The sequence below is a fragment of the Mastigoproctus giganteus genome, chromosome 11 (assembly GCF_048544385.1).
Source record: "Mastigoproctus giganteus isolate SK-2022 chromosome 11, ASM4854438v1, whole genome shotgun sequence".
NCBI classification, from domain to species: domain Eukaryota; kingdom Metazoa; phylum Arthropoda; class Arachnida; order Uropygi; family Thelyphonidae; genus Mastigoproctus; species Mastigoproctus giganteus.
Genome location: NC_143585.1, coordinates 40,013,292 through 40,035,602, shown reverse-complemented (window position 1 = coordinate 40,035,602; position 22,311 = coordinate 40,013,292). Strand labels below are relative to the sequence as shown.

The window sequence follows — 22,311 nt, the reverse complement described above, 5'->3', positions numbered from 1 at the left end:
ATGCTTCAGAACGTGAGATTTGGCCCTGGGAAACAAATCTGAGTCACTTAAGCTGTGGATGGGAGTTTTGGTTCCTTCTCTCTCTCTCCCTCTTCCCCCCCCCAAAACACTAGTCCGCAACCTATCTACTGTCCAACTTCAAACTCACAGAACCAACTTTTCTTCTACTTCTTCATTTATTCCTTCAACTTCCATTTTCTGAAATAACCTCCCTAATACATATTTTCTGAAAATTACAACCTACATAAATTCAAGTCTGATGTAAACTGGTAGCTTATTTCAGCTCCTCAACCTTCAGTCCATGTGCAGCACTACATACTGTGTTCTAATACCTTTCATACTTAGGATTTTCGTTTAAAAAAAAAAAAAAAAATCCAAAATAACTAACAAGGTGGTATATATTTAAAATATATTCCATCTTGTTATAAAGGTTTTGTGTATGGAGGTGTGGGAAGGAAGTGGCTAAAACCATGGAAGAAGGATGTCATTGGCCCTGTCAAATATTTACCAAAAATATTTTAAGAAAGTAAAAATCATTGCTGATACAGAGTAACAACCACATTCTGAAAGTCATAGTTGCCATTGAGCTAGTTTTTGCCTCTGTGTTATCTGTGTCTTAGCTGTTGAGAGAAAGGACTTTTCAATCTAAATGCTGTGTAGTGTAAGTTGAATAATAATGTTACTAATAATGTATGCTGTTTTCATTATTTCAAAAAAAAAGTATTGGTTTAAAAAACATTACCAATTTGGTCAATTAATATGTATTCACTTTTTTTTTTTTTTTTCAGAGGCCCTAAAGGCTATAGATGAAGGAGGTTGTGACTCACTTATGAGAAAGCGAGTAAGAGAAAAGGGAGTAAAACCAGGAGCTCTTTGGCATATTTACAATGCACGAGATGCTGATAAAATCAGGGATCTTCTTAATAAAGTAAATAGTGGATCATATTCTTGATGATTGTTAACAATTCATAATATGTAAATTTTTTGACCTTTCTGATAGAAATAGCTGTAAGTAGTTTGAAAACTAGTCTTGATATTTTAAATAAACTTGTGATTTGAATTAAAATGGTATACTGTTTCTCATGTATTTATATAATTAAGTTTCATTCTTCATCATGCTATACTGCTGCTTCTTATAATTCTCTGAAAGTCACTAAAAATATAAAAACAAATGGTATATGAAAACCAGCCTCTGCTAGTTTTATTATTCTGTAATAACCATACTTTTCGGACTAATGATTTTGTTCTCATTTTGTCTATAAGCAAGAAGATATGTGGATACAGAAAAGATAGGCAGGCCTGGATGGGGGAGTCGTGCTCTTAGTTGAGAAGTATATTAAATTATATTAAAGTTCATCCAGTCAACATGAGTGGCCTCTGCAATGTTGAGTCAGTTTGGTGTGATATAAGTTCTGAGAAAACAAAAATGAGAGTAGAGGTGTTTTATAGGCCTAATGACTGTGATGAGTATAACAAACAGTTATATAGAGAAAGAGTGGGCTAGTAAATCAGTATATCTTATAATGGGGGATTTTTCCAAATATTACTGGAACTTGTGGATTGGTTGCTTACATGCTAGTGAGCATGCAAGTGACCAACCCTAGCAAAATGACTTTTGTGGATTTATTGGATTATTATTTTCTGCAGCAGCATGTTAAAGGGGCAAATTACCAGGAGTGATTCTTCATATATTAAGAATATGCAGATAAGGAACCACTAGATGGCAGTGATCACAGTGTGTTGATGTGGAATTTACTTAAAGGTGCAACTAGTGTCAAGGATAAAAAGAAGGACTTTTGTTTTCATAAAGATGACTACAGTGGGATCAACTGATGATAATACCAACAGAAAACTAAACAAACAACAACACACATTCTAAATGAGAAATATTCAGGGAAATAATCATTGAAGCCACTAGGCTTTTCATGCCAACTGAAAAATGCTGTTGAAAGCTTAGACCTAAATGGATATCAGAAATTAATGAGGCATGGATATAAATTAGATACAATAGAGATATAAATTATTAGGTGATACAGAAGCCTAAGGCAGATAAACTAGTCTGCAGCCAAGTCACAAAGGAGGTTAGGCAAGCTAAGGCAGATTGTGAGAAGTCTTTGGCAAAGGATGCAAAGAAAAACAGTAAAGACTTCTTTCTTTACTTATCTAAACACTAAAAGAAAGGGGATGTGTCACATTGGTCAGCTTGATATCACTGGTTTAATTGTTATGATCCTACTCAGGCTGTTGACAAACTGGATAGACATTTTGTATCTAAATTCACACAGGAGGAATTCTTTAGGGAATGCCAGAAGTTTATCAAACTCTTTATAGAGAGTTAAATGATTTTGTGATAACCGAGAGGAAAGTGGGAGAGAAATTGTCGATGCTATGCATAAAAAAGGAACCTGAGGTAGATGGGATCTATTCAGTTATATTAAAAGACATAAAACATGAGGCACATGGGGTAGATGGGATCTAGTCAGTTATATTAAGAGAGGCAGGCAAGGAGGTGAGCCAACTCTTATCCATAATTATATGAGAGCATCTCTAGATTCAGGGGATGTCCCTGTGGATTGGATGTGTTAATATACCCCAGTTAATGGGGGGGGGATAATAATAATAAAATTCTTTATTCATAGAAATGTACGACACGATTTCCACTACAGGCAGCCAGAGGAATCTCACAATTAACTGTACACAATACATTCAGTACATAAAAAACTATGTGAGTCCACAAATTCATAAAATGCACAAAGTGCTAAGAGATTACGTACAGGTTACATTGTCATATAGTTATTATACAAGCTGCAACACATTAAGACAGTCTGGTCCGGACACTTTCCCTGGGAGTTATTCCGCTGACAATTGCAGGAATGCTGACTGCACTTCACTATGGATTTGCACTTTTCTTTTCTCTCGACCACATATCCAAATCAATGTTTGTGGAGTTCAGTGCGCCGATGATTTGGAAAATGTCGCTTGAAGGTCGAGAGCTTCTGCAGGTTAGAGAACAGAGCACTGGACGGTTTCTGAGGGCTCTACAACAGATTTTCCAGTCTACGATTTTTCAGATATTAACGAAATCAAGAGCAGCAGAGCACAGATTAAGCACTGTGAGCTTCCTCGCATATGCCAGGTGCTGGGCCAGGGTGTATCTCAGGTTTATGCAGAGCTGTGATTTTGATGTTGTTTAGGGTAGGTGAGCCTAATTGTCGGCCCACTTTAGGACCCAGAATTCCAGACCCCAGAGTATCTTCAGACTAGACATAGGAGCAGCCGACCAAACTTCAATACCATAACTGATGACAGAACTAAAATATTAGAGGAGAAATTTTCTGACTGTTTCCTTGTTATGCGCTCTACAGAGATCAAGTTTCATACCCCAGAAAGCCCGTAATGCTCTTGAACGCAGTTGCTGGATTTGTTCCTTATACGTTAGGTTTTTGTCGATTACCACTCCTGGGAATTTTACAGAATGAGTGGCAACGAGAACATGCCCCGCAATGGAGGGCTGCAGGATTGAGGTCTGCTTGTGCTGTAGGTGAGAAGATGATATATCTGGATTTTTCAGGATTTATTTTAAGCCCAAAATAGGTAGCGTATTCACAGAAAGAGGACAGATATTTGTTCAGGAAGACAGACTACAATAATTTCTGGTCTGGTGAGGTGTTAGCTGGGTTTGAGAGGTAACATACAATATCGTCAGCGTAGGCCATAAACACAGGTATCCCATTCGTTAGCGGAATAAATATCACTGATAAAAGCATTCCCCACAACAATCCACCTTGGGGGTATACCGACTTCCACCTGTTTTGTGATGTAGTTATTCCCTTGCTGGAAGGTAAGGCACCTCTTGGTTAGCAGATTCCTGAGGAGCTTCAAGACATTACCCGTGAAACCATAGTAGTTCTCCTGGAGGCACATGTGGCTTAACTTGCACTGAGTCAAAGGCCACTTTCAGATCCAGAAAAACAGCATGCATAACATAGCCTTGCTCCCAGACTTGAAGGGTTTTTAAATTCAGGGCCTGTATGCATGTTATCGGCAATCTTTGTGAGAATGCATAATGTGTATGCTCAGGTCTCTGGGAAAAGATCTGATTTTCAACCACTTTAAACATGCATTTCTCCAGGCAGTTGAGTCACCAAAATATACAGAAAGAACACACATTCGGATTCTGCACCTCTGGAACTGGGTTGACTATAATTTAGCCAAGCGTTTGGGATGACTCCCTGTTGTAAAATTCTGCTAAACAACTTCATCAGCTCATCACTGATGAAGTAGGAGGCAACTTTTAGACAAAAGGTGGGAATATAGAGTCACTTCCCATTGTTTTCTTATTGGACAGGGCGTTGATGGCCTTGATTAGCTCCTCTTCGCCAATCGTCACATTAGTGAGATTTATTATGTCGTAGTGGGAACTGTTCCAGGGGAAATCAGCAGCTGCATGGTCTGTTTTGAAGAACTGGGTTACATGATCACACCATTCAGCCAGGTCTAACGATTCTGCTGACCGGATGGGATTGGCCAACCAAGATCGCTGTCCACAAGCTATCCTCTTCTCCATGAACCAGTTGATAGCCTGCTTCTTGCATTTCTGGACACAGCATCTGGCTATCGAGTACTCTGAGTATGATCTTTCTGTGGGTGATCTCTTGAATTGGACATGTAGTTATTTTTTTTTAAACTGGTGCATAAGGATGCTGGACCACCATGGCTTCGAGTGTGGGCAGATGACACATACTCTTGGCATGGCCACTCTAGCAATGAAAGACAACCATTTCTGAAGCCAAAATGCAGCTTCCTCTTATATTGATTTCATAGATTAAGCCCAGCTCCACAATTGCAGTTGTGCCATTTCTTCCCCACCACAACCATTGTATTACTATTATTGTTATTATTTGATTTTAATTAAAATTAGTTTACGTTCATTCTAGAACTGCACCAGTGACATTTTTAGATTGAATCTGTGGTGGAAACAGCTATTCCATTGAGATAAAGGCAGTTCATTAGTCAGAATTTAAATTTAAAAATTGTAAAATCTAAGCTGTCATATTTAGTGCAGTTTTGGCATCAAAAATAAAAAATTTCAGCCCAAATATGACAAAGGTCCAGATTACAAATAGTTTAAATCTAAAAGTAAGAGAGAGAGATGCACTTCAATCATTGCCTTTTAATTAAAATACCCTGTGTATGCTTTTCCAAGTCCATATAAGCTGTACTATGAATTCAGAATATTCCCACCAAATTTCTTGTAATATAGTTTTCATGTATTAATGAAATAATATTATTATATTAGTCTAATGATGTTTCCTGTTTGCAGGTAGCAGTGGAACGTGGTGAGAAATTGGAGCCACATCACGATCCCATACATGACCAGAGCTGGTATTTGGATGTAGAACTGAGGGATCGTTTGTATCGGGAATATAATGTAGAAGGTTATGCCATTGCACAGTGCCTTGGAGATGCTGTTTTCATTCCTGCAGGAGCACCTCATCAGGTATTTTTACTTGTCTGTTACTTCCTGGTGAACCATACTATATAATTTTTGGAACGATTTTTTGACTCTGAAAAGCATGGATGGTTTAAATTTGTGTTACCAAACTTATTTCATGTTTAAATTTTTCTCAGAATTTTAACACGGAATGGAACTAACAAGTCAGGCAACCCCATTTTCTTCATGGAAGTGGTGGACACTGGGAGGCATTTTTTTCCTAAAACAAAAACTTTCTACCATGTACATAGTAGTTATGAGATTCTAATAATTTAAAGATATTATAAATTTAAAAATTACTAAGTTATGAGCTTTAAAACTTGGCTAAGAAAGGAAAGTGCACCTTCCATTCTATGGTTGTCTAATTAAAATAAATTAGAGTGAGATAAAAAGCTAATAGCCACACACGAGCAGCTTTCGAAATCGTCTTCAGTTAGCTATAGTGGGAAGGGAAGAGCGCGCGGGTGTGTTATATACAGGTTGAGTTCCCGAAATGCATTTCAGTGCACGTGGAAACTTTATATGTGCTAAATTCCAAAAGGCGGAGAAGTTGGTTGGAATCTTTTTATTTAATGTGTTGAACGATGTGCGATGACGAGGGCTTCATTTTGAAGGATTTTATAACTGGAATTTAGTTTAACTACTGTAATCACTGAAGCGATGAGTGGGTTATGATTATAAGATTGAACATGTGTTGGTTCTGTACTCAATAAATCAGATTTGAAGCTATTAAAGTGGTATTATGCACGCGTGTTAGAAATTTTTGATGTCCCAAATTTTGCTGTTGTACTGCCTATGTAACATGCTTGACAATCTGATTGACATCTAATCAAATTTATAATGTTATTAGAATCCCGTGTCCCATATTCATATGTTGCTTTGCATGAATTTAATTTAGAACTTAATTTATAATAAGATGTAAATATTAATTTGATATCTGTATTCTTAAAAAACCTGTTGAAGTCGTCTAGCATATTGTTGATGGTATGGGAGGGTGATAAGGGGTTTGTTTATCTTATTCACGTGGTTATTAATTTTGCTAGGATTATTAGTACTATTATGGACTTTAGTAATGGGTATTTCCTGTCGATAAATTTTTTGGTGAGGTATTGCAATTCTACTGATAGGTCTGTTTGTGTGTGACTATGTTTGATAGCATTATATATCTCATTAAAGGTGAAATAATTTTGACGAGGAATATGGATAGATTAGCATAGGCAGACTGTTTATAGGAAAGAATAGGTCTTAAAGGATAATCTTGTTTTATGAAGTTTGACTATTCCAAAAATATGTGGAAGAATGTTACTGCATATGCCTATTTGCTGGAGGGTGTGTAAATTAATTTGTTTGTTGGCTCTGAGTCTCCTTAGGATCCCATCAAGTTTATTTTTAAGTTTGTTAATGTCAAATGTGTTGTAAACTCTGTATGTCGTTGAATCTGACAGTTTGTGTAACATTTTCTCTGTATATGTATTTTTGTTCATGATTGCGATGGTGTCGCTTTTGTCTGCCTTTTGTATTATAATGTTCGGAATTTTCATGAAGTCTCGTATGTGGGTTCATTGTTGTTGATGAATAACAACAGCATTGGTTTTGTGTATGATACGATATTTATTCAGGTGGTTGTCAAGTTTAGTTTGTATTTCAATCATGGCGTCTTTAACTGGATAGTGATTGCTGTTAATGGAAAAGTTTTAGGGGAAAATGTTTGTGTAGAGATGTTAATGACCGAGTTGTTGGGGATTTTTTTGTGTCTTCTGGTGAGTGTATCTCATTTCTTGGTGTGCTTTTGTGAAATGTGACTTAAAGTTGCCTGAATTCATGTGTTGTTCTGTTGTACGTAGTTGTACCAAGCAGTGGGGGGGGGGGGTTAGTTCTCTTTTAAGCTTGAATTCGAGGGTATGTATTTGATCTAAAAGGAGATATTTATATCTATCTTTTTCACAATTCGGCTTTAATTATGGCAATAGAGGCTTGGTCTATAATAAAAGATTATTTGTCAGTAGTATTTTTGGTACAGCTACGAGCGAAATTGGGGATTATGTCGTACGTGAGACATTTCTTTAAGAATGTGATATGGAGTTTGTTGGAAAAGTATTTTACTAATAGTTTTGTGAAATGAAGTTTCCTATCATGTAGATCTGAATGCATTGGGGAAAACTGGAAATGATAAACATGTGGAAGAGGTATAATAAATAGTTAAAGGATTTTGTTAAATTGACTGATGATATTTTAATTAATCCTTCATGTGCTGTGATGTAATGACTAGATCGTAGATGTAGCTTAGCTTAATTTTCAGCACTCACCTCATAGTAATCTGCTTAGTTGGTAAAAAGTTTTACCACGTACATAGTAGTTATGAGATTCTAATAATTTAAAGAAATTATAAATTTAAAAATTACTAAGTTATGAGCTTTAAAAATTGGCTAAGAAAGGAAATGGTAAAAGGTATCACACTCAAGACTGAAGAACTTTGGGGACTCCTTCCTTGTATTCTTAAGGTTGAGGTATCCAACATGGATATGAAAAGTTCTTAATGAAAAGAAATGCTGAATGAATTCAGGCATGTTACCTCTCCACATAGTCAAAAGCTTTTTCAGTATTGAGGTTTTGTCATAATTAAATGCTGTCTTCTAATGAAAACATTTCTAACTTTGGTTTCTCTAAGAATGTAAATCCAAGGTGGAACAGCTTCTCCTAAAATCAAATAATTGACACACCATTTGCTCCAATACCTTACCTATAAAACTCAATAAGGATATAGAACGATAGTTCTTTGGAATGGACGGGTGTTTCCCAGCTTTAGAAATAGGTAAGACAACTGCATTCCTATAAGCACATGGATATGTGTTGTTAAAAAATATCTGATTGTATAAAGCTAGCAGGGACTTTGGAGACTGTCAACAGAGAGGTGTTTCACCATTATACTGTTCTGACCTGGAGCAGTGTTTTAAAATGCATTTAAAGCCAGCCAAATTCACCTGCCTGGAATGGTCAGTTGTATGATAAATCTTTCTAATTTGTAAAGTTTGCTCTTAACTGCTTCTCATTTGCTTTCAACTGTTGGTTCAGTTTGAAGTTTACTGGCGCATTGGCAACATAGGCTGCATGAAAAACAGTTATAAAAATAGTAAAAGATGAAAGGTGACAAAATATCATAGTGACCCACGAAAATTGGTCAGTACATCGAAAAAGGATTTTTTATTCTTATAGAATAAAAAATTTTCGAAAAGGTATAAACAATATATAAATACATTAAAGTTATATGCAATAAAAGAGCATATTTTAATAGATCCGAACAAGTTTATCAATTTTAAATAGATAAAAACAGCCGAAACATGTTCCTTGTCAGATTGTATCTGACTGTGTGATACAATATAGGGCTCAGTCAGATGGCTAAAAGCAGTAAATGATATGCTTCGTTCTTTCAATAATGTGGACATTCAGTTTAAATACATCTTATTGTTAAAAAGGTTTTACAATCCTCACACATAAGAGGGTCGTCAGCTGTCAGCAGAAAAAAAATGTGTAAGATTACTGTGTCCTATGTGGAGGCAAGCAAGAACAACTTCATCTCTAGGGTTCCTGAGCAGACTGGACTGCCGTGCTTGGATTAGAAGCTTAATCTGATATAATTTCTTTGTGAACTGTCTGTGCCACAACTGTTTCTATTTGGAATGTAATATATTTCTTATTACTTGGCTGTAGTCTGTATCGGGGACCAACAGGCTGTGATTCCGCTGGGACTGTGGCTGCAACACCTGCCGGATCATAACCACTGATCCTAATGTGGCTTGGGATCCAGCAGAAGCAGATTTCAAATATAGATTCTGTATTAGTAGTACAGCTCTGATTCATACTATCTAAATATAGATTCATAAAGAGAATATAATTTTAGTTGAACTCTGGAAAGGAAAAGATGAGGATTATATCTCAACACTGACAAAGTTTGTAATGCACTTAAATAATCTGCATACAGCATATACCATTGATAATTATTAGTTTTAGTGTGGTCCAAGGCTAGCTCTATAGTATACAACTCTGCTGCAGTGTATAACTGCACTCATGGAGAATCTTTTCAGATACTGTAGTATCTGGGAAGACAGGAAGAAATCAGAGTAAGCAGATCGATGGGCAGCATGGAGATGTAAGTAGACAGATGATAAACTTCTGCCTTTTCTCCTGTTATTAATGTAGAAGATGCATGATGGAAAGTGCACAATACCAGGTTGTCATGCTGACTGAGAAAACACTGTTTACTGTCAGGCTAAACTCTCTATACAGCTCTTGGCCAGACACCAAAGGAATAGTTGGTAGTTTAATGGGTGTTAGAAATTTTCCCATCGTTGGTCAAAAATGAATGCCCATGGGGAGTGGTCTGGCAGGGATTTCAGTTTAAAAGTATATTTTACAGGCAAATGCACTGAAGCAACAGCAGTGGTTCAGTTGTTGCATTTGCTAGAAACGGTGTATTGTCAAACACTGGACCCAGTTCACTATTAAGCCATCTACATTACAAGTGGAGCATTTAGAGTATCCTTGTCCTGAATTTATATGTCAAAGCAACTGAACCACTGCTGTTTAAACTGAAATCCCTGCCAGACCACTCTCCATGGACATTCATTTTTGACCAACGATGGGAAAATTTCTAACACCCATTAAACTGCCAACTATTCCTTTGGTGTTTAGCCTGACAGTAAACAGTGGTTTCCCAGTCAGCATGACAACCTGGTATTGTGCACTTTCCATCATGCATCTTCTACATTAATAACAGGAGAAAAGGCAGAAGTTTATCATCTGTCTACTTACATCTCCATGTTCCCATTGATCTGCTTACTCTGATTTCTTCCTGTCTTCCCAGATACTACAGTATCTGAGAAGATTCCCCATGAGTGCAGTTATACACTGCAGCAGAGTTGTAGAGCTAGCCTTGGACCACACTAAAACTAATAATTATCAATGGTATATGCTGTGTGCAGATTCTTTAAGTGCATTACAAACTTTGTCAGTGTTGAGATATAATCCTCATCTGGTCCTTTCCAGAGTTCAACAAAAATTATACTCTCTTTATGAATCTATATTTGAAATCTGCTTCTGCTGGATCCCAAGCCACATTGGGATCAGTGGTTATGATCTGGCAGGTGTTGCAGCCACAGTCCCAGTGAAATCACAGCCTGCTGGTCCCCGATACAGACTACAGCCAAGTAATATATTACATTCCAAATAGCAACAGTTGTGGCACAGACCGTTCACAAAGAAATTAGCATTAGTAGAGGCATATGATGCAAGAAAGCAAGCTAATTCAGCATCAGCCAAAAAAAAAAAAAAAAAAAAAAAAAAAAAAAAAAACATGCTACTCCCATTTCACCCCTCCGTTCGCTCGAAATACCTGTCCAGTTGAGCCTTAAATTTGTTTAGGCTATCAACTTCAACAACAAGTGATGGAAGTCGGTTCCACCAACCAACCACCCGCTGGCCAAAGGCAAATTTCCGCACATCTATCCGACATCCGTCCTTCCTCAATTTGAATTTATGCCCTCTTGAGCAAGATGAAGAATCCCATTGGCATTGAGCATGCTCAAACCATTCAAAGCCTTATACACCTCTATCATATCACCTCGCCGGTGCCTAGTCTCCAGACTCTGTAATTTGCAAAACTTAAGCCTTTCTTCGTAAGAGCAACCCTTTGTGTTCCATTCACTAATCTTGTTGCCCTTCTCTGTACCCGTTCCAGCAGCTCTACATCCTTCTTGAAATGAGGCCTCCAGACCTGTATACAGTACTCAAGATGTGGCCTAACCATTGCCTTATACAAGGGAGTAATCACCTCCTTATCCCTGCTAGAAAAATTCCTGTATATCATTGACAAGACACCATGAGCTACTCTTGCAGCTCGTCTGCACTGCTCAGAGAACTTCATATCTGCCTGCACAATTACCCCCAGGTCTTTTTCATTCTCCACCACTGTCAGTGTAGTACCGCAGAGTTGATACGTTGCTCTCGGGTTACTGTTTCCCATATGTAGTACTTTACATTTGTCAATGTTAAACTTCATTTGCCACCTCTCAGCCCATCTGTTCAACCTTTCCAGATCCTGTTGCAGCAACATAGCGTCAGTGGTGTCCTTAACAACCCTGCCAACCTTTGTATCATCTGCAAACTTGGACATTAAACTTGATATCCTATCATCAATATCATTCATAAACACCGAAAACAACAACGGACCCAACACTGAACCCTGAGGAACTCCACTAATAAAATTAGTCCAAGTTGAGCAGTGTCCATTGATTACCACTCTCTGTCTTCTGCCACTCAACCATCCCCTTATCCATAGCAGCAATTTGCCTCCAGTGCCACACTGCTCCAATTTGTGCAGCAGTCTTCCATGTGCAACAGTATCAAAAGCCTTTCTAAGATCCAAATATATAATATCAAAGTTATTCCCTGCATCCAGTTCTTTTGTGACTACATCATAGTATCCAATCAAATTGGTCAGGCAAGACCTGCCCTTAACAAAACCATGCTGCGTCTGACCTATAACTGAATTCTTGTCTAGATGATCCTGCAGTGCTTCTTTAACCAGTGCCTCCATTAATTTTCCGAGAACAGAAGTTAAACTAACAGGTCTATAATTACTTGTGTCAGCCTTTGATCCTCCTTTGTGAATTGGGGTTACATTTGCACATCTCCAGTCTATGGGTACCTCCCCTGAGTCCAAAGAAGCTCTCATAATTATGGCTAGGGGTTTGCTTACTTCCTTTAATAATAAGTTATATCAGATTAAGCTTCTAATCCAAGCACGGCAGTCTAGTCTGCTCAGGAACCCTAGAGATGAAGTTGTTCTTGCTTGCCTCCACATAGGACACAGTAATCTTACACATTTTTTTTCTGCTGACAGCTGACGACTCTCTTATGTGTGAGGATTGTAAAACCTTTTTAACAATAAGATGTATTTAAACTGAATGTCCACATTATTGAAAGAACGAAGCATATCATTTACTGCTTTTAGCCATCTGACTGAGCCCTATATTGTATCACACAGTCTGACAATGAACATGTATCGGCTGTTTTTATCTATTTAAAATTGATAAACTTGTTCAGATCTTAAAATATGCTCTTTTATTGCATATAACTTTAATATTAGTAAAATAATAAGAGGAGTTTACCTCAATATAGTACGTAGAACACTTCCGTATGATACCCTCCAGAAATTAAAGCAAAAAAATCGACAACTTACTGGTATATTAGAGTAAAATATAAATAATTAAATAATCAATTTAGCACAATTCAAATCAATTTAAAACAATTAAAAATCAAATTAATGCAATTAAAAGAATCTAACAAAAATAACGATTCTTTTAATTGCGTTAATTTGATTTTTAATTGTTTTAAATTGATTATTTATATTTTACTCTAATGTACCGGTAAGTTGCCGATTTTTTTCGTTTTTTCTATTTTAATTTCTGGAGGGTATCATATGGAAGTGTTCTACGTACTATATTGAGGTAAACTCCTCTTATTATTTTACTAATATTATTATCAACATAGAACATATTGAGTATTACAGCTCTGATTCATACTATCTAAATAACTTTAATATGTATTTATATATTGTTTATACCTTTTCGAAAATTTTTTATTCTATAAGAATAAAAAATCCTTTTTCGATGTATTGACCAATTTTCGTGGGTCACTATGATATTTTGTCACCTTTCATCTTTTACTATTTTTATAACTGTTTTTCATGCAGCCTATGTTGCCAATGTGCCAGTAAACTTCAAACTGAACCAACAGTTGAAAGCAAATGAGAAGCAGTTAAGAGCAAACTTTACAAATTAGAAAGATTTATCATATAACTGACCAATTCCAGGCAGGTGAATTTGGCTGGGCTTTAAATGCATTTAAAAACACTGCTCCAGGTCAGAACAGAGTTCACTGTATAATGATGAAACACCTCTCTGTTGATAGTCTCCAAAGTCCCTGCTAGCTTTATACAATCAGATATTTTTTTAACAACACATATCCATGTGCTTGTAGGAATGCAGTTGTCTTACCTATTTTTAAAGCTGGGAAAGACCTGTCCATTCCGAAGAACTATCGTTCTATATCCTTATTGAGTTTTATAGGTAAGGTATTGGAGCAAATGGTGTGTCAATTATTTGATTTTAGGAGAAGCTGTTCCACCTTGGATTTACATTCTTAGAGAAACCAAAGTTAGAAATGTTTTCATTAGAAAACAGCATTTAATTTTGTTAAAACCTCAATACTGAAAAAACCTATGTGGAGAGGTAACATGCCTGAATTTATTCAGCATTTCTTTCCATTAAGAACTTTTCATATCCATGTTGGATAGAAACCTCAACCTTAAGAATACAAGGAGGGAGTCCCAAAGTGATACCTTTTACCATTTCCTTTCTTAGCCAATTTTTAAAGCTCATAACTTAGTAATTTTTGAATTTATAATTTCTTTAAATTATTAGAATCTCATAACTACTATGTATGTGGTAAAACTTTCAACCAACTAAGCAGATTACTATGAGGTGAGTGCTGACGTTATAAAATATTAGGAAAAATCACAAATTTTTAATGCATTATTAAAATTTTATTTTTCATATTTTACCTTCTTTGATAAAATGTTAAGTAATACTAAACGTTTTTGGTTATACATAAAAAAAAAAGTCTGGATTACTACTAATCCACCAACATTCTGCCCACATTTTTTTACGTATTAATTAGTAAAAATTCGACTTCGAAAATTTTCATGATCACAATACATTCCTTATACACTCCCACGCACACACAATGTGTGTGGTTGAGTGGACGGATTATAAAAATGGTGACCTTCCCTATTATATGGTATTTATATAACAATAAACTCACCTTAAAAACATACAATATCAGCTACAACCGCTACAGTTCTTTATACATTCGTAATGTAATAATTTTTTTCCTATAAATAAAAATCAAAACAACTTTTCACTGTGCACTATGTATTTGTAAATAAAAGATGTGAGAAAATGTCATGCAATAGCAATTCTTATGACATGAGTTATCTCCCCTTCCTATATCCATTCTTCCACTAATGCGGCGCCTCCGTAGCCAGGTGGGCAGGAGCAGCAGTGCGTAGCACACACTTCTTGATTAGACCGGGTTTGAGCCCGTGTCCACCAAATATGGAGAATGCGGAAAGGTCAGGGAATGACCACCGCATATGCCCGGAGCAATATGGCCTTAGTTGCTAATGCTCCTAAAAAAAACAAACAAACAATCTTCCACTAATGCTCCTGTCGCCATCTAATACGTCGGCTGTGTGCACAGGAAGTAAAATCACCTGTGCAACTTCATAGTAATCAGTGCGCGGCCACACACGCGCGCAGCTTAGAGGGAACCATGCCTGTGAAGTGAAATTATTTGGGTGTTTAAGGCTTGCGGAAACCAAATACTGATGGGATTCTTCCTCTTGCTCCAACAATACATGAGGGGAATAAATTTAAATTGAGGAAGGATGGTTGCAGAATAGATGTGTGGAAGTTTACCTTCAGCCAAAGGGTAGTTGACTGTTGGATCCTGCTTCCATCCATTGTTGTAGTTGCGGATAGTCTGAAGAAATTCAGTGAAGAGGTAGGCAAACTGTTGGAGAGGATGGATAGATGGATTATGTGTTTGTTTTTTTTTTTTTTTTTTGGCAGATGTTGTATAACTTGCTTTCTTGCATCATTTCCACTGTTAATACTAATTGAAATAACTGATTATGAGATTTGCACAATTAGTTATGGATTTTTGATAATCAGGGGAACTTTAGCTTTGATATTAGTTCTATTTCTGTTCACTAGTGTTTTTTTATTTTATTTATTTTTTATTATTATTTCAAAAATTACTATTAGCCATTCAGTTATGTGGATCAATGACTGCCACCACTCAATTCAAGCCTGTTGATGTGTGGGGTTGAATTACGTCTGCTGTTGTCTTATAGCTTTCATCAACAGTCAAATTACAGTTTATGATAAACTCTAACCTGATAGAGAGAGATATCATCTCAGCCGGCACTTTCATTATTTTATTTATTTATTTAATTTCTTTAAATTTTGATATACTGAAATTTAGCATTACCATTGTTGATAAATTCTGAACTAACAATAGAGATATACAATCTTAGCTGGATTTTTAAGTTTTATTCACATGTATGGTTGGCAACTGAGATGAGTTCAACAGTCTCTCAGACATAAACTGTTGAACCCATCTTGCTTGAAATTAATTTGCATGCAGTTTGTGTATTAAAAATAACGACAAAAAATACTTGCAGGTGTTTCTCGTTTTGAAAGAAATTTCTCTATATAGGTTCGTAATTTGCATAGTTGTGTAAAGGTTGCCGAGGATTTTGTATCACCTGAAAACATCGCCCACTGTTTTTCTTTAACCCAAGAATTTAGGCATTTATCCGACACACATACAAATCATGAAGATAAATTACAAGTAAGTAATTTTTTCCCCTCTTCTATTTTATTGTGAAATTTGTGCATATATACAAACCTTGCTTATTAAAATAAATACATAAGCTCTTAGCTTATTAAAAAAAACACTTAAACACTTAACTGTTTTATACAAAATTCATTTGTATAAAACATCTAAAAATCCTGTAATAATTTAGTGAAATTTTTTTTTATATCCTCAGAAGAAGCAGTATATAATAAAATCAAAAAATTTTATGTATAGAAGCCAAACAGAGTAATTTCCATATACGGTTTCAGTTTTCATATTTATGTTTTTAATTCAGTGCAGTCAAACAATATATACTACCTATTAATGTATGATGTTTGCATTTTTCCTTTGATGTGGTTAGCAACAAAACACATGGCGAGTGATTGTATGGTAGGTATAGATCATTGTTAGATTTATTTGATGATGTTTTGTAAAAAAAATTTATTTGCTAAATGGTATACAAGCAACTCCCGTATAACACAGTACTTCTACAACACAGTTTCGCTCTAACACAGTTTGAGAATTGCAGGAAATCTCGCATAACACAATGTTTTTGAACTTTTTTGCCTGGAAAATCCTGCTGTTATGTTAGATGTAATTTTCAATGTTCCATTCCTTTTTGTGAATCCCTGCTGTTGACTCGATAGTTGTTATTGCCCTCGTGATACTTTTCCAAAGCACATATCTGGAGGTCACTACCAAAAAAGCAATAAAAACAATTTGCAGTTTCCAGTTTATTGGTCTTTTCTGTTAGTATAATCAATTATAAACGGGTAGTAAACTCGATCTTCTTGCATTTGGTATAGTACTGATAGCTGGAATTCTGTGGGTTTTCATGTTATTAGAGTGAAATGTGTTTCCCCTTTCATGAAATCTTCAATCATATAAAAAACAAATAAATTTTCAGAAACTCGTTACTCTGTTGTTATATCATTTTTGTTGCTACTTGTGCGTGCCGTGTTCTTTGTTATTAATTGCTTATCATTTTTACTGTTTTAAATTTTAAAATTGCAGGTGAACATAAAATCAATTAGTATGTACATATTACACTATGTATTAATTAAGCTATGTATGTAAGCGTAATTTAATTTTTATTTTGCTAACGAAAATATTCTTCTGATTTTCACGTATCATTCAAAGTGGTGGTCCGCTGTATTTTGTTGGGAGATCCCTTGGTTAGTTTCTGTGCTATTGAACTTGTGCTTGTTTGAGACCATAAAAAAAAAAAATTGTGACTTAAAAGAGTGCCGTTTGTGATTTTTAAAGAGAGCAGAATGTACACGAAATCTAGATGCTGCAGAAGAGATTGTGCTTATCAACGATGAAAAGGGAAAAAATTAAATGAACATACATTAACAGACATGCACTGTATAAGTATCACAGTTTGTAAGGCAAGACATTTGCTCAGTTATTACTATTTAAGTTACTACTATTATAAAAATAAAGTTAAAATATTACATTATTATTATTACTATAAAAATTAAGTTTTCGATAGTTATTTTTGTTAGCTTTAGAAACGTAACCCCCCCCCCCCCCCCCCATTTTTTGTACTGGTTCTTAGTTCCGTATAACACGGTTTCGCATTACATGAGATGTTGTAGGAACTAAACTACCATGGATACAAGGATTACCTGTATTAAATTATATTTTTGGTTTTATATACAGTTGAAGCTGTTCATAGTGAACCATCCCACCAGAGGAATAAGAAAAACAGTTATATCAATAGTTTGTAAAATCGGCAAAAGAACAAAGTAAAGTTTCAACATTTAATGTAATCCTACTAAGAGATGGTACAGTCTAATTCAGAAAATGCAGTAATCAACAAGAAAATAAAGATTGTACATTTTTCATTAGTGCATATGTGTCAAGACTAACTATTGATGGGGGGAATTGGTTTAAGATATTTTAAAAGAGAATTATGAAGGTGCATAATAGCATTTAATACATTGTCGCAGTTAGGCTGCAAGTGTTAATGCTCAGTGAACATCCTTCGACAAAACTTCTCTCTGAACCAGAGTAGGTTCCTCTTCATTTGTGCAAATCCTGAACATCAGACTGTTCTTTTTGGTTGGTAGAGGAAGAAGCATGTGAAGCTTCATTTGGAACCCTCATCAAAGGACAAATCCAACATGTTTTTGAATCACTGGCCAATTACTTGTTATTTGACCTAATTTCGTGTGGAAGCACCAATGCATTGCCCCCAGTTTTTTGCATAATATCATATAGACTTTAAAATAACCTATCAAATTGTGCTGAGAGAATAACTCAGAGAACATTTTAAAAGAGAATTATGAAGGAACATGAGAGCAGTTAATTCACTTATGCGGTTTAAGCTATGCAATTTTTTAAAAAAAATGAAATACAATCTAATCCTTGATGAGCATCCTTCAAGAAAACTTTTGCTCAACCACAGTTGGTTCCTTATCATTTATACATATCCTGAAGCACAATGTCTGCCTCCAATCGGCATAATCGTTGAAACATGTTTCCCTCTGAGTTTAGGCATTGATTCTCAATTTCTTCGCTATTAGCAGACTGTTCTTTCCAATTAGTAAAGGAAGAAGCATGTGAAGCTTCATTTGTTGTTTCTTTCTAAGGATAAATCCAACATAGTCAAAGCTTTTGGCAATCACTTTTTCGTCAACTTCATCCAATCCTGAAACACAAATGCTTTGCCCACAGATTTTTGTATAATACTGTATAATGCACTGATTTCATATTGTGTTTTGCTTTCAAGAGACAGCATTCTTCAATAGCTTTTCTTTAAGCACTGGATTACACCTTAAATGGCTCAAGAACTGACATTATATTGGGTGCTAACTACTCAACAGTGATTGCACATAGGCCATTCACTTGACGATGAAGGGTGCAGTTATCCACAAACAGCAAAATTTTTCTATTCTCCCGAATCATCTTGCAGTCGTCTCTGATTCACTCTCATAGGTTTTTGATACCATCCAAGCTTTGCTTATTGGAGGCTTGAAGTGGTGAAACCCATGTTTAGTCTCTATAGCAAAGTTTCCGACATCCCCCTTCCCCCATACTTCTCCTTCAACCCATGCACGGTACTAAGTACTATAGGGTTTTCATAAAATACATAGCCAGAATTGTCTTCAAACCTTTAAAGCATCGGGGCTTCTTGGTTTCCTCAGTGATTAAGAAAGCTTCTTTGTGCAAGGCACATTTGCCACTATAAGAATGGTAATCCATTTTGCAATTTTTTTTTTTTTTTTTTCCATTTTTAAATGTAAGCATTTTATCTTGTAGAAACTTAAAAAAAAGCCACTTTTGTTGAAGATGTCATTCTGTGTTAGTAAAACATTTATTAAATTATCTTCCATTTCTTCATAGCTTCAATATTGTCAGCTGCGTGTTCACCACACCAGACAAAAAAATTAAATCATTTGTGGTATTTAGCACATATAGCAGATTGAACATACACATGTATCTTCTACACATGTTTGCTTATAGCATAAGATTAAGCCATTTTCTCTATTTGCAGGTATACCATCTGTCAGTGCTTTTTTTGGGACGGTATGCAATGGTACATTGTACCGGCACCTTTATTCACAGTGACGTGTGACATTTGGATACAGTGCACTTCGAAATTTGTAATATATTATTCCGAATTAACTCTGTACGCACTGTTAGCATTTCTGGCCTTCAGGCTGTTTGTTAGCAACTAAGGCCATATTGCTCCGGGGATATGCGGTGGTCATTCCCTGACCTTTCCACATCCTCCGTATTTGGTGGTCACAGGCTCAAACCCCAGTCTAATCAAGAAGCGTGTGCTACACACTGCTGCTCCTGCCCACCTGGCTACGGAGGCACTGGCCTTCAGGCAATTAGTGCTGCTGCACATATTAAGAGAGCTAAAGGGATTACCATTCTGCAACTTAGTGGTACCTGGTAAAACCTATCTGACCACCTGTCCCACATACGGAGTCGTCACGCTGGTAAAGAGTGAGCAGTTCATGGTGTATTTCCAATGGGCTCTGGCCCACCTTCTACTGCAGCAGTGTCCAACCCTTTCCCGTACAGTGACCATATTAAAAAAAAAATTCAAAAAAGTTAGATTTCTTTAATGTGTTACATTTTCCATATCTTGTTGCATGTAAAAGTAAAATTGAAAATATTCGAAACTTTTATTAAGAATATTCTACAAAAACTTTATTATGAAATTATTTTTACTTATTTTTTTATAAACTTGAATAATAAATTTAAACTGTGTTAATAAATTTAATTTGTTGTTCTTATTCTAAAAACATTACTACTGAAGTAACAATATCAGAAAAAAATAAAGTAACAATATCAGAGTACTTTACTTTTTATATCCTTTTAATTTTCAATTTTTCATGATAGTAAAGAATCATATTTACTATCAGGAAAAATAGTACTGGCACCTATTTTTTTTACAAAAAAAGCACTGCCGTCTGTGAGTTCAGAAGAAAAGTTTTCTACCATGAAAGAGGGGATGCATAAAAGATGTTAGTGGTGAGAAGGAGTGATAGCATTTGTCAGCAGGTCTAAAGGACCTACTGTTAGAGAAGTAGCTGAATTTTCTGGTGTTTACAGAAAAAAATCACTAATAAGAGGAATAGTGTATATAGAAATCATTGGCAGTATTCTGGTTGAAAGTGATCATGATTGGTGACAAATATCACATCTGGTAAACAAAAAATGATTTAAAACAAAACAAAAAATTGCTGCCAACTGTTAATGAAGAACCACATCAGCCAATTTCTGAGAAAACACTGCAAAGAGAATTGCATAACATGACCTGCATAACCTGTTATCAATAGAGTACATGTAAAATTTGGATTTTGCATGTACTCTATTGATAACAGGTACCAAGTTAACAGGAGTAGCAGTGAGGCATTTCATCCAGATTTTGTACAAGGTATCATAGCTGATGGTGGGTCAGTGATGCCTTGGAATACATCCTAGAATACAGGAGGATAACTATTCAGTTCACCGGGCCTCTACTGTTAAACAATTCAATAAAATTCAGTTGGTTCTTCTTATAGGAATCGCTGGTTAATCGAATCAGCCACTTTATTGAATCACAACTTAAAAACCCAAACCCTTTATTAATTTCAGTGTGTAAAACACTACTCATGTTATAATCACAGTTCAGTTTATTGAATCTTAAAAGAATGATAAAGTTATATAATCCATTATTCCCCCCTCCCCATCATCTAATTTTATTGGTCTACACTCTTAAGTGATCCAGTATATACATATTGTATGTTATTTAAATGTAGTGCCCCAGGCAATGTTTCACCTGCTGTGGGAAGTAAGTGTGTTTTCTTCACTAACTAAAATAAAGTGTTTGTCCAGATAAAATAGTATTATTAAAACTACTCTCAAATTATCTTTGCCCGAGAAGGGATACCCTGGTATGACTGAACTCTTAAAAGAAACCTGCTGTAGAGAACGCATGGCAGAAAGTGAAAACATAACAACATCCACAAAATTTGGATGAATTATGGGCTCAGTTTTCAAAATGGCCTAGTATTACTATAAACTGTTTAAGAGTTCTTCTTAAATTCCTACCAACAAGAATTCATTAAACAGTTTGTGTCGAATGTTGAAGTCGCCTGTGTAATTGAAAAATGCACAAGTGACTAATGTTTTTTTGTCTGGGTACTTATTTTTATATGCAAAATTGTAACAATCAACAAAAATAAGCTTAAAAGAAAATTGGAAATACACAACAGCTGAAGATAGCATGAAACAAAAGATAACTTTAAAATCTAAGAAAACTTTAACTTAAAATCTAAACTAAGAAAACAGACGGAAATAAAAAGTGAAAGATATTATTGTCATCATCATCATCATCAGCCATTTTCAATCCACTGCAGGATGAAGGCCTCTCCAGCAACTTTCCAGTTCCTTCTGTTTTGAGCACTGGCCATCCATTTACTACCCAAAAACTCATGAATTTCATCTATCCATCTCCGCCTTCGTCTCCCAGGTTTTCTTCTAGCTCCTCATGGATACCATTCTGTTATTTTCTTAGTCCATCTGTCATCATGTCTTCGAGCTATGTGTCCTGCCCAGGACCATTTTAGTTCTTTAGTTTTTATAAGAATGTCCTTTACTTGAGTTTGTTGCCTAACCATGTGTTTCTCTTCTTATCTAACAGTCTGATTCCCAATATGATTTGTTCCATTCTTCTCTTCCATTCTTTTGGTGAGTGCCCAGGTTTCACTTCCATAAGTCATGGTGGGGAGTATACATTGGTTCATTATTTTATGTTTCAGACAAACTGGGATATTGCTGTTCAGTATGTGACTATATTTCCTGAATTCTATCCATCCAAAAATCCATCTTAT

At 35.7% G+C, this 22,311-nt stretch overlaps 1 protein-coding gene across 2 annotated transcripts in view; it reads left to right on the top strand.

The window, feature by feature from the left end:
* Positions 1 to 22,311, top strand: part of LOC150077938 (uncharacterized) — a 635,130-nt gene that overhangs the window by 600,753 nt on the left and 12,066 nt on the right. For both annotated transcript variants that reach the window (XM_090384667.1, XM_090384666.1), the window contains 3 exons: positions 789 to 928; positions 5,324 to 5,500; positions 15,833 to 15,967. In XM_090384667.1, coding sequence (XP_090240793.1) covers positions 789 to 928; positions 5,324 to 5,500; positions 15,833 to 15,967 — 452 coding nt within the window. The remainder of the gene's footprint in view (positions 1 to 788; positions 929 to 5,323; positions 5,501 to 15,832; positions 15,968 to 22,311) is intronic.